This window comes from Phyllostomus hastatus, unplaced genomic scaffold, assembly GCF_019186645.2.
Source record: "Phyllostomus hastatus isolate PE091 unplaced genomic scaffold, TTU_PhHast_1.1 phas_scaffold_585, whole genome shotgun sequence".
In the NCBI taxonomy this organism is placed as follows: domain Eukaryota; kingdom Metazoa; phylum Chordata; class Mammalia; order Chiroptera; family Phyllostomidae; genus Phyllostomus; species Phyllostomus hastatus.
Window position 1 is genome coordinate 1,950,075 of NW_025334037.1, and position 13,453 is coordinate 1,963,527.

At 47.2% G+C, this 13,453-nt stretch overlaps 1 protein-coding gene across 1 annotated transcript; it reads left to right on the forward strand.

Annotated features, from left to right (window-relative positions):
• Positions 1 to 9,146: 9,146 nt before the first annotated feature.
• ADM (adrenomedullin) lies at positions 9,147 to 11,383 on the forward strand. Its single transcript, XM_045825454.1, has 4 exons — positions 9,147 to 9,290; positions 9,671 to 9,789; positions 9,938 to 10,087; positions 10,299 to 11,383. Exons 2-4 carry the CDS (start codon positions 9,692 to 9,694, stop codon positions 10,612 to 10,614), a joined length of 564 nt encoding a protein of 187 aa, XP_045681410.1. The 5' UTR covers positions 9,147 to 9,290; positions 9,671 to 9,691; the 3' UTR covers positions 10,615 to 11,383.
• Positions 11,384 to 13,453: the final 2,070 nt, after the last annotated feature.

Below are 13,453 nucleotides of genomic sequence, written 5' to 3' on the forward strand. Positions count from 1 at the left end.
ATTGGGTGGCACTTGGGCAGGGCACAGGTGCAATTGACATTAGCCTACATCTCCCAGGAGGCCACAGATCCAGTGCACCCAGTAGCAAACTTCAGAATATACTGGAGCACCATCCAACCACCTCCACAAAGTGACACACTAAAGGGGTGAGCATGGCAGGCATCAGAGCCCTGTTGAAGCAAGTCCTGCTCTCCAGGGTTCTCCCCTGCACAGGAGCTCCTCTGCTATACTCATACATAATCAGTTCTGGTAGCCTATGGCCTGGGGGTCAATCCCTCCCACTGATGTACCAACAGAAGTTTCAACTACAACAGAAGGGCATACACAACCCAAACAAGGTGCACACCTGGAGCTCCCAGCTTTGACGACCAGGGAGCCTCAACCACTGGGCCTTACAGGACACCTACTACTTAAGGCGACCCTACCAAGATTTGGAGACATAGCAGATCTTTGTAATACATAGAAAAAAACACAGAGAGGCAGACAAAATGGAAGACAAAGAACCATGTCCCAAATGAAAGAATGGGACAAAACTCCAGAAAAAAGAGCTAAATGAAATAGAGGCAAGCAAACTACTAGATACAAAGTTCAAAACAATGGTTATAAGGATATTCAAGGAACTCAGTGAGAATTTCAACAGCATGCAAAAGGGCATGGAAAATATAAAAAAGAATGAAGATTTCTTGTAATACTGGTTTGGAGGTAATGAACTCCTTTACATTCTTCTTGTCTGAGAAGCTTTATTGCTTCTCAGAAATGAAGGATACAATATCTGAAATGAAGAATACAGTAGAAGGAATCAACAGCAGATTAGATGAATCAGAGAATCAAATCATAGATTTGGAAGACAAGTAGTAGAATGCACCAAATTAGAACAGTAAAAAGAAAATGAAATTTTTAAGTGACAATAGTTTAACTCTGCAGAAGTCATGGTCAAAAAAATTACAGCATAGTCCACATGTATCCAAGAAGTGCATTCATTACTAGTATGTGCTGAAATGCAAAAAAAAAATAAATAAAAACACAATTTGCATTTATTATATGTATATAATAAAATACATGATTTTTAAATTTATTTTCACTTACAATCTAGAAATTATTAAACAAAGAAATATAAAAGCATAAGAAATAAAAAATATCCTTTCAAATAATGGAAACATGGCTAAAAAATACAACCAAAAGAATGTCTTTAACATTAATCAGAATGTTCAATAGTTGGCTTTGCAATAAGTGACTCATTTTGGATTCATATTGCCTAACACAAAACATGTGACCAAACTGACAGCTTAAAGTTTATGGCTTAACATTAGTCATACACAAGGTACCTCTAGTCATGACCTTGAACCTATGTACCTGATATATGTAACAATATTTAAGAAAAGAATTTGTTCATATCTCTCAGACAGCTGCAACCTTTGCAAGGTTATGGGGCCTCTGGGACAACATCAAACAATAACATTCACATTCATATCACACCAGGAGGAGAAGAGAGGGAGTAAGGGATTAAGAAACTATTTGAAGAAATAATGACTGAAAACTTGCTTAACCCGGTGAAGGAAAAAGACACACAAGTCCAGGGAGCACAGAGACTTCCAAACAAGATGAACCCAAAGACACACATAATTAACCGAGACACATCATAATTAAAATGTAAAAGCTTAAAGACTAAGAGAGAATCTTAAAAGCAGCAAGAGAAAAGCAATTAGTTAACTACAAGGGAGCTCCCATAAGACAGTTAGCTGATTTCTCAACAGAAACATTTCAGGCCAGAAGGTATGAGCAGGAAATATTCAAAGTGATGAAAAGCAAGGACCTAAAAGCAGGATTTAAAATCAAAGGAAAGATAAAGAGCTTCTCAGACAATACGAATATAAAGGAGTTCATTACCTCCAAAACAGTATTACAAGAAATCTTACATGGTATTCTTTATAAAGAGAAGGAAAAAAGGATAAAAATATGAATAATAAAATGGCAATAAATACATATTTATCAATGAGTACTTTAAATGCAAATGGATTAAATATTCCAATCAAAAGACATATGGTGGCTGAATAGAAAACAAAACAAGACCTTCACGTATGCTGTCTACAAGAGACTCACATTAGATTGAAACTCATACCCATAGAAAATAAGGGGTGAAAAAAAGATATTTTGTGGAAATGGAACCAACAAAAAAAAAGCTGGGGTGGCAATAGTTATGCCAGACAAAATATACTTTAAAACAAAGGCTATAATGGGAGACAAAGAAGGACCCAGCAATTCCAATTCTGGCTATTTATCTGAAAAAACCCAAAATGCTAAATCAAAAGGACTTGTACATCCATATGTTCACTGCAGCATTATTTACAATAGCCAAAACATAGAAGGAACGTAAGTGTCCATCAATAGATGAATGGGTAAAGAAGTGGTGCATGTATACAACAGAACACGACTCATCTGCAAAAGAAAAATGAATCTCACCATCTGCAATGACAGAGTAATGTGTGAGTGAAATAAGTCAGAGAAAGACAAATGCCATATGATTTCACTTAGATGTGGAATCTTAAAAAACAAAATAAATGAACAAGCAGAATAGAAATAAACTCATAGATACAGAAAACAAACTGATAGTTCTCGGATGGGGGGCATTCAGGGGATGGGTGGAAACGGTGATGGGATGAAGCAGCACACATTGGTGGTTGCAGAACAGTCATGGGATGTAAAGTGCAGCATAGAGATCACAGTCATAATATAACTACACACATTGTCAGTGTAGATGTGTCGGGGTGATCACCTTGTAAGAGATATATATACACATGAAATCACTAGTTTGCACACCTGAAACCAATATAATATTGTACATCAACTGTAATTTAAAAATAAAAATCATCTTTAAAAACAGTGTTGTTTAGCATCGGGATTTTGACATGTCCTAGGTATATGTAGAAACGCACCATGTGTTCACACACACACATACACGTATTTAGCACACTCTAGAGCTGTGCTTTGCTTTTCAGCCAACAGCTACCGGTCTGCTGAAACTGATAATCCCTGACAAGGCAGCCTGATTATTGAGGTTGGCTCAAGGTCAGGCTATCCCTTGAGATATCACCAACACCCTTCATCTAAGAGTGAGGATGTAAAGCAAGCCCACACTTCTTTTACAGAAGGCTAACAGGAGCAGGAAGGGAGGAAGACAATGCAACACAATGATGTGTACAGAGCAGATGTCTTTCTTTCATGCTTTAGAAGACAAAAAGGAGGAAATTACTAGTAAGTAAGAATTATCGGTCCACTGCTCTTACAGCTGGCTGTTGTGGAGTAAGTGGTTGATCTATACAGTCATTTCAAGTGCTTCCTGTGGTTAGCCACTGCTCTTCAGAAAGGTGGTAAGAGAGTGCGACTTGACCAAACATCCACATGCAGGGCTGGGGCCTCTTCAAATGGCCTCTACCAACCAATAACAAAGGAGACTACAGAGCTGTGGCAGAAGATTCCCTGACCCATCGCCACATTTTCATTCACTCAGCTGCCTAAGTGAGAAACTTAAGATTGTTACCCTTGACACCTGCCTCTGTCTCAGCCCCACATTCATTACTCAGCCCCATTGATCCTACTCCCCAAATATATGCACTTGTCCCCATCCTTACTGCCACCCCACTAGCCAGGGCCACTGCCACCTTCCATCTCAACTAGTACAATAGCTCCTTAACCGATTTCCCTTCTTCACTGGTGGTTCCAGGCTTTTCATACGTGTAAAACTTAAGGACAATAAATGAGTTATTAACTTTGTTCAAACACTGTTTCTACCCCTGGTATATGTTTCAGGTATGGGAAGGTGGCTACTAGAGAGGGCTACTAGAAATTGTCCAGCAGGTGCTTTGATATGTGTGACTATATGACTAGTTGAACCCTGACACTCATATGAAGGGTCTCTGAAGTTAGCAGCGATAGCATGAATTGGTGCTTTGCAAGACTGCAGGGCTTTTACTTAGATTGCATGTTTATTTAGTAAGCAGGATTGGCTACATAGTTTGTGGAGCCCGGTACAAAATGAAAATATAGGATGCTCTGTTCAAAATTTATTAAAATTTCAAAAACAGTTGCAAGCAGCCCTGCTGGTGTGGCTCAGTGGATTGAGTGCCTGTGAACCAAAAGGTCTCTGGTTTGATTCCTGGTCAGGGCACACACCTGGGTTGCTGTCCAGGTCCCTAGTTGGGAGTGTGCAACAGGCAGCCAGTTGATATTTCTCTCACACATTGATGTTTCTCTCCCTCTTTTTCTCCCTCCCTTCCCCTCTCTCTAAGAATAAATAAAATCTTAAAAAAAAAAAAACAGTGACAAGCAGAGCATTATCAAGTGTGAGGCCTTGTGCAACTAAATAGGGAGGGTGCATGTCTGTGGTGCAAACTCGCTCTTGTGGTGAACCTTAGGGTAGTGTGTGTGTGTGTGTGTGTGTTTACAGGTAGATTAATAGAGATTATGAAGGGACTAAGCCTTCTCCAGTCTCTACAGGGCACCACCACTGCTTCCCTTCTTGTTCCTCCCTAATCCATCCACCACATCCAACCACCTTCAATAACCAAAATGATCTTTTAATAAACGTATATCAGGTCATGTCTCCCTCCTCTTCAGGCCTGTCAAAAGCTTGCCACTTCATCATAAATGAAGTGTAAAACTTTATTATGTACATCCCAAAAGGCCTTATTTACTCTGATCCTGATGACCTATTTAATTTCATTTCATGTCACTCTTCATCACTTGATACATTCCAACTACAATGGACTCCTTTCATTTTCTCTAATGTACATGCCATTTTTTCCATTTGGAATATTAGATCCCCCTAGTCTTGCTTATCTTTCAGAAATCTTTCCACAGTTTATAACCAAATATTTATTCCTATGAAAATTTGTTTATGAATGGCTACATCACCATGCTATAAGCTTGTAGAGGGCGAGAATGATATTTACATTCATGATTACTGTGTGCCCCGTACTTAGCACAGAGCTAGGCATGTAATACATGCTCAGTAAATATTTGTTGAAGGAATAAATAAACTTTCAAGTTATATAGGCCCATATTTGAGAATTGCTTCATTTCAATGGTTCTAATCTGATAGTACAGGATCCCCATCTGGAGGCAGGTAGCCATTCTCACAGTTTAGGGATGACCCCAAGTGATCCAATCATCTCTTTTATAATCCATTTATGAATGAATGTCATTCATTGTTCCATCAATAGTAAATTTATCTTGGTCATTTCATGTTGTTCTGTTATAACTATTAGTATAACAAGCTTCTGTATGTTAACCATCTTCTTTGTGTGTTCTTTCATTTGTCCTATAGTGACTTACATTCTTTCACCTTTAGACAGGTTTGTATTCTGGCTTTATCACATGTCTGTCCATCTGTTTCATGCAGAAGCACAAAAATGAAGCAGCAAATTACCTTTTCTTAGGCTGATGCCCTGGAAAAAAGTATGTCCTAAGAGAGATGCTAACTGTTCTTTCCCTCCACTGCTCCAATTAATGCTGTAGAAACAGTGCTTTTTATTCTGTGTTAGCATTCTTAACTTGGTCAAAACCCTGAAACTGTATGCCTATTTTATACTTAAATTGCTATATGTTTATGTGCATTTTTCTGGAAAGGACTTATATTTTATTAGCTCCTTGGAAAAGTCAAAGATGCCCCCCCCCAAAAAAAAATTGCCCTGAGACTTGCATCCTTCTTTACTTTTCCCTGTGAGTGAGCAAATCCACAAGGCTGATTCTGTCCTTTCTCTTTGTGTTATGACACTGGGATACTTCTTGAACCTTGTTTTTAAATGAACTTGGTAAAAAGCCCTCAGGTTAGCAGAAGCATTCTGAACTATAAGAATAATAAATACATGATAAAATTTTCTGTTTGGAAAAAAAAACATCTGAAATAATTACACAATGCACTTAGCTACTCACTTGTAGTTATTCTTATTAATGTCATTAACATTATTTATTACTTCTCATTAGTTTTCTGCATGATCTGAGTGTGGTCACACTGGTTTTAGGGACTGTGTCCAGTATTAGATGAGAAGCCATGACCACACATTTTTTAAAACCCCAAATTTTACTAAGAATAAGAATTGGTTTTAGGGCCTCAAACTAATTCAGCTGGAATGTGAAGAAAAAATTAAAACACCATTATACAACAAGCCTTCAGCATATTTGTATGTACATATATCAGGATACACACATTTATTACAGTGCTTTGGGGTTTATTTACAGTCTGACCCTTTAAAAATTCTTGGGCACAAAACATTTGGGTCTTTATTAGCCAGAAACCCCCCTCCCCTCTTGCCAGTGAGATTTTGAAGATGTTTCTTCCTTCGCTTCCTTCCTTGCTTGTACTCCACGTGAACCTATAATCGCTGTAACTTGGATGGAAGAAACTCCACGTTAACAAATCACTAGAAGCAGAGCTCCCGCTGTGGTATTTCCTTCTAGATCTGATCACTTAATTGAGAAGGCATTCTAGTGACCTTTTTTCTTCAACGATGATTAAGTAAGCGAACCCGCGTTCACACCCCCCGCCCCCCGCCCCCCCCCCCCCCCCCCCCCCCCCCGCAATCCAGAACTATAAAGAAAGATTTGGCAAAGTTCTCAAGCGCCAGATCTCTACGTGCCAGAGGTACACCGCACACCTGGGCTGATAAGAAGCGTGCCAAGGCTCTCAGGTGGGACTTTCTGGCACCACGACCACGCTGCTGGCGTAGGCACTGGAGTCGGGCGGAGCAGAGCCGAGTGTCCACTCCGGGGTTTGCTTTGCTTGTTGAAGCCGCCCAAACCTCTGAGCGAAGTTTGCACCTAGAGCATGCTTTGAGATCCTGCAGCTGGAGCTAGAGCTGTTTTCCCTTCATGGGATCAGGGGCTTTCCTAAAGGACACAGGAGGCAACGAGGCACTGCAGCAGAGTCCTCTGCAGACCGAACTCCCCAGGGCTGGTGGGAAGTGGGAGGAGTGAGTGCAGACCACCCGACTGTCCCTGGCTGGGGGAGGGCGCCCAGCTGTTCTTGACTTCCCCAGCAGTCCGAGGCACGCGGGGAAATGAAAGTAAAATCTGTTTTGGCGCGGACCCAGCTGGAAGCTGGGGACTAATAGGTTGCAGACAAATTGTGTCGTGCTCTCAGACAAGACAGACAGCCTGCCCTTCGCACAGGTTCTGTGCGAAGAGCTCGACTCGCAGGGAACGAACGGAAAGGAAGAGATGGGAAATGGTAGACAAGCAAGAAACACAAAACAGGGTGGGGAGGGTACTCGAAACATGGCAGAAGCGCAGTAATACGTGCTGTCTGCGGTGTGGACAGGCTAGCGGCAGGACCGCCTGTCCGTGTCTGCTGCCGCGACTGCCCGGCTGCGCTGCACCGCTCTGACCCTCGGGCTCCTACCGGAGCCAGAACCAGGAATCTGTCCCTTGCCCTCGGCTGGAACTCAGGTCCGCTCAGGCGACTCGGGGAAGACTCCTCAGAATACATTACTTGGGCACGCCCTTGCCTTCCCCAGGTGCAATGTCCACTGTTCGGTCCTGAGCGTGAAAAGGCGGCTGAGCCAGCAGTGGGCGGCCCGGACAAGGCAAGGTCCGCGCGACCCAGCGCCCAGCCGCCTTTTCACTGTACGGCAGAACCAGTATGGCAAACCAGGTAGGAAGCCAGATCTGCTGGGGGCATATTATAGATTGGGAAACTAGAGGAGGGACGTGACTTGCCACATTCATACAGCGAATTGCAATCCGGTGAGTCCTAGTGGTCTCGCGCCCTCGGCCTCCCAGTCTAGTCGCTGGGCTAGAACTTGGCTCTGGGGTAGTAGGAAACAGGACACCAGAGGCCCGCACTCAAGAAATAGGGAGCTTTTCAGGGCTGAGTTCCCTCCCCGGTTTGGTCCCCAAAAGACAAGTAAGAAAGTGGAGTCAAGAAGCAGTGATGGAAGAGTACAAAGGGGTGACAAACGTGTTTGGGGGTGATTCATCATGAAGACGCATAAATACTTGGGCGGGGGCTAGCACTCTTCTCTACCCTTTGACGAGATGATGACCCTAGCTTAGAAAAATCCACGCTGCGCCCCAGTCTGCCCTGCTTGCTTGCGGGGGGGAGGGCCGAGTTAGGACTCGACTGCTTACTACCTTTGGTGCGACTTTGGGCAAATGCATTCTCTCTCTGAACTTCAGTTTTCCACTTAGTGAAATAAGAAAAGTAATGTTACCTTCCTTCGTAACGCAAGGGCAGGCGTGGGGATCAAAGGAGATCAGGATGTGGCTGTGCTTTGTAAACTGTAAAGCCATTAACATAGGTGAAGCATTAGTGTACTCCCTGGCAGTGAGTCCTCACGTTTAGAATGGCTGAATGAAGGTGCAAACTCAGGTTGTAACCTTATAAGGCATGATTGGACTACGAGGGGGAAAAAGCCAAAACGGATATCTTTCTTCCTAATTTTGGTTATTCCTGTATTTCCAAATGGGCACGCAAATTCTGAAATTTAAAATACCCCCTCCTCCAAATCCCAATTTACAGATTAGCCTTTCTGAGCCTTTCCCTTATTGTGAAATCTTACCAGCCCATTCCAAAACCCCATAGTCTCCGCTGCTCTCGAGGGTGGGAGTAGAGGGGTGGGAGGAGGTGTTGGCGAGCCCCGCTCCTCCAGGCTGCGTTTAGTGCCGGGTCCGGACGGAGTCAGGGGTCGCAGCCAGCTCAGGCTCGGAGCCGGCAGAGGGCGCGGTCCACTCGAGGCCGCTGCTCCCGAGGGCCGGAGTTTGGCCCACCCGCATGGTGCCCACTCTGGCTCTTGACTTTCCATGCCAGGAGGCCTCGCACTCTAGGCTGCATAGATACTGGGTAAGGACCCCAAGAGGTTGTACGGGCCCTACTTTGGCCAGACTTACAGTGTGAACTCTGTGCCCAGAGTCAAGACTGTGGAAGTTCCTGTACCAGTCTCCCAGGGCTCATCCCTAAGCCCTCTGAGCAGAAGGGACACCCCCACCCCTAAACAAACCCAACACCCATAGACAAGCAAAGAGCACGCCCGAGTGCAGAAGCGCGCATGCCGGAGGGAAGAAAGGGAGGGGGGAGAGCAGCCCAGGCCCCGCCCCCTTATAGCTCTCGTTCCCCTATAAAACAGGAGAACCAGAGCTAGCCACTCAGTGGTTTCTGAGTGACACTAGGCTAAACAGCTGGAGCCTTACCACCTCTGCTTTCTCACCGCAGCTTGGGCTGTAGGGTTTTGCCTCTGCCAGAGTGCCGTCTCGGAACTTTTTCCTCCCAGATCTTGACAGATCGCCCCCCTCGACAGGTAGGTGCTGTGGGGGGGGGGGCGTGTAAAGAGGGGGACCTTGCCCAGGGAGGAGATTGGGAGCGCTGGGTGAGGGGTCCTTTAAGGGGTGCGTCTCACATCCTGGGCCCAGCTCTTATACACAACTGGAACTCCAGCCCCCTCTGCTCTGTCAACCAAATTCTGAGAAGTTGAGCAGGGGACCTGGCACTAAGCAGCGGCCTTCCCTGTGGGTCCCGGTGCAAATGCCGCTGGCGCCTCTCTGCGCCCCGGGGAGATAAGCGGCTGGGCGGGGCAGACCAGTGTTGAGCCTGCCCGCGTCCAAGCCCCCCTCAGCTCTCGGTGCCCCGCCAGGGCGGCGGCAGGGCCCGGAGCTCACGCTCCTTTCTCTCCTTCCCAAGGGTTTGCGCATCGCCGCCAGGATGAAGCTGGCTCCCGTCGCCCTCCTGTGCTTAGGCTCGCTCGCCTTCCTAGGCGCAGATACTGCAAGGCTCGACGTGGCGTCAGAGTTCCGAAAGAAGTGAGTCGCGGGCAGAATTTTCCAGTCCTTTTACCTGGAAGACAGGGAAAGTGGCGAGTAATCCTGAGGGGTTAGAAGTGAACGCGAACAGCGACGGGCCGGACTCTCCCCTGGATCCATTCGAACCGAATATATTTGTGTTTTCCAGATGGAATAAGTGGGCGCTAAGTCGTGGGAAGAGGGAACTTAAGCTGTCCAGCAGCTACCCCACCGGGCTCGCCAGCGTGCAGGCCGGGCCTGCCCAGACAATCATTCAGCCCCAGGACGTGAAGGGGGCCTCACGCAGCACCCAGGCCAGGTAACTATGTTCGGCGCCTCCGTCGTGGGTTGGGCGAGCGAGCTGTCCCCCACTGCCATGGCCCAGGGGGTCGTCGGGGCTGTGTGGCAGTTCAGAAAGCAGTAGCTGTTTCCAGCCCCCTTTGGTCCTAGAATGCGCCCGTTCCTGGTGGCTGGGGCCCAATCCCTGCTTGATGGGGCTCTCATGATACCTTCCTTTCCCTCTCCTGCAGTCCGGACGCCGCCCGAATCCGAGTAAAACGCTACCGCCAGAGTATGAACAAATTCCAGGGTGTGCGGAGCTCCGGCTGTCGCTTCGGGACATGCACGGTGCAGAAGCTGGCGCATCAGATCTACCAGTTCACAGACAAGGATAAGGACGGCGTCGCCCCCCAGAACAAAATCAGCCCTCAGGGCTACGGCCGCCGGCGCCGGCGCTCCCTGCCCGAGGCCGGCCGGAGCTGGACTGTGTTGTCCCCGGAGCCACAGGCACAGCTGGCTCCAGCCTCCCGCTCGAATCAAGTGCTCGTCTCCCTCTTTAGGATTTAGGCCCCTGTGGCAGAGCGATCGGTCCCGTTTGCATCTGGATGGCGCCTCCTGGGGCGGAGGGCTCCCTGCAGCGGAGCCTCTCAGCCTTTGGGGACGCGACTTAATCAGCCGGGCGTAGAACGGGAGTTCGGGAGGCACAGTTCAGCAGCGAGCCCTGGCCTTGCACGGGTCCCTCCTCCTCAGAGGCGGCGTTCCTTTCGCCCTAACCGGGCCCGGGTGTCCCGGGGGAGGAGGGGAGGTGCGCAGAGGAATCCCAGGGAATGTCTGCAGCACTCACGGAGAGGAGGCGCTGAGAATTAAATACTGAGACCCCCGGGGCAAGGGTCTGAGCCACTGCCATGCCTTCCCCCAACTGATTTCTCACGGGGTACCATCCCTCCGGGGCGCAAGCCCCCACTATTACTTGAACCTTCCAAAACCAAGAGAGGAAAAGTGCAATGCGTGTTGTCTATACAGAGGTAACTATCAATATTTAAGTTTCTTGCTGTCGAGATTTTTTTGTAACTTCAAATATAGAGATATTTTTGTACGTTATATATTGTATTAAGGGCATTTTAAAGCAAGTGTATTGTTCCCCTGAGTATTTTAATTCGTGAATGTCTCAGCGAGGTGTAACATTGCTGCGTGGAATGTGTGAAAGTTTGTGTGTATGAAAGAGACTTATTACCTCTTGTGGAAGAAGGAAACGCTGTGTCTATGTATAATCTATTTACCTAAAATGAGTGATATGCGAAATAGCAAACCAATAAACTGCCTCGATGCTGATTCATTCTCGGGTCACGAGTCTTGGGAGGGAGGGTGCCCCTGGTCCTGGACGGCCCAGGAGCCTTCGGGTCCCGCTGACTGGACTGGGAGGTGGGACAGTTGTGCGGGTTGGGGTGCTGGCTGGCCTCTCTCCGCGCCCGCCGAGCTGTCCGGAGTAACGATCTCCCTGCGGGGAGGGCGGAACGTCGCAGAAACGGGTCAAGGCTTCGCCGAGACGCCGGAGGTATAGCCTCTAGTGGTGGCTGGGCCGGGTGGAATAGGGTGAGCTCCAGTCCAGGGCGAACCTGGATTCTCCGGTTTGCACAAAAGTCCCAGATTTCATGGAGTTGCGCACGAAACCCTACACTAAAGTACGCCTCGGAGTGCTATTTGGGGGTGGTCTCTGGGGCCTTCTAAGTGAGGAGTTACCCTAGTTGCCGCGGTGTTCAAGTTAGAAGCTACTACAGAAAAATGCTCGGACTCCTCCCGGGAACCGGCAAACAGGCAAGAAACCTCAGTCCTCTCCCGGCCGGTGCCCTAGCGCGCGCGGGCTCATAAGCGAGGCTGCGGCGCCCCCCGCCGGCCACCTTGGACGAGAGCGAAAGCCGACCGGCAGTACGTGCGGGTAGTAAGCTCTCCTACGTGGGAGTCAGCACACAACCTTAATGAAAGAGGAAAGGAAAAAAAAAAAAAAAACAGTTTGCAGATGCCAACCAGGGACGGCCCCCAAGCCCGGCACTGGAGCTCACGGTTCTGGGGCCGTGACTCAGCGCCCACACGCTGCGCAGTGTGCAGCTGCTGGCCGGAGGCACGGGGGACGGACGTGCCGGCGGAACCGTGCGCCGCAGACAGCCTCAGACCTTCATTGTTCCGCCTCCCCTTGCTGCTCTCCTCTTCCTTCCTCCTTCTCAAGCCCTTTTCACATTTTTTTCTCCACTTCTCTCCATCCTTCCTTCCTCTTGCTTGCTTTCTTTATGCTTTATCATCTTAGAAGGTTGACCCCAGTTCCGGTGGTAGACGCTGGACGCTAAGCCTCAAGGAGTGACTAGAAGGGCAGGGAACATGGGAACTGGATAGAAGGGGAAGGAAAGGGCAGGCGCCCCTGATTTTTATTTTCCTGCTTCATTTATCTCATCTAATATCCTGAAGACCCACGATGGAGACTAATTTTTTTCCTTTCCAGAAAGTTTCCCTGGCCTTTAGACTTCAAGGCATGGCTGACATGCCATGTTGGTGCTTATAGGTGATCTCAGAAAACTTCCTGGTAGAGAAAATCTGAGGGTGAATTTGGAGAATGGAAATGTTTCCAGGGCACCCAATCTTCTCCTGGGCCTTTTGTATCAATTGTATTCATGTATCACAAGGCCCCTTCTGAGGGCCTAGGATAGTTCCTTTCAGAAAAGGCCTGGGTATGGGGTCCAACCTGCTTCTGAAAGCAGTTTCAGTTGAAAAGTACATCTCAGCATATGGAATTTCCTAAAGTAGTCTTAAGAAATTGAGACAAGTTCTCAGTTCTGGGTGCCTGGATGTGGACAGTGTCATTCTCCATATAGTTCATTGTCCTATTGATCTAAATTTTGTGAGGTTCATTAGAATTCAGGAGGCTACAAATACAGCAACAGAACTTTTAGGTCTTCAAGGGCCTTTTGGTTTTTATTTGTTTTAAAGACTTTATTTATTTTTAGAGAGAGGGGAAGGGATGAAGAAAGAGAGAAAGAGGGAAACACCCACCAACCTACAACCCAGGCATGTGCCCTGACCAGAAATGAAATCAGCGAACCTTTGGTTTGCAGGCTGATGCTCAATCCACTAAGCCACACCAGCCAGGGTGACATTCAAGGGTGTCTTAATAAATATTCACTTAGAGGGAATTCTGTGTCAGGCACTGCAAAAGGTACAGGGCACATAAGAATGGAAAAGTAACTAACAAGTGCAGTCATGGGACTTCTGTGCCAGTGAGTGGTTCTGGGTGGTCTGAAGGGGGCTACAGAAACTGCAGAGAACAGCAGACACTTCAGCCTCACAGACAGTGGATTGGGATTAAATACTCAACCTTTTCCTTGAGCCAATGTTTGTCCCATAGCCACAGGGCCCT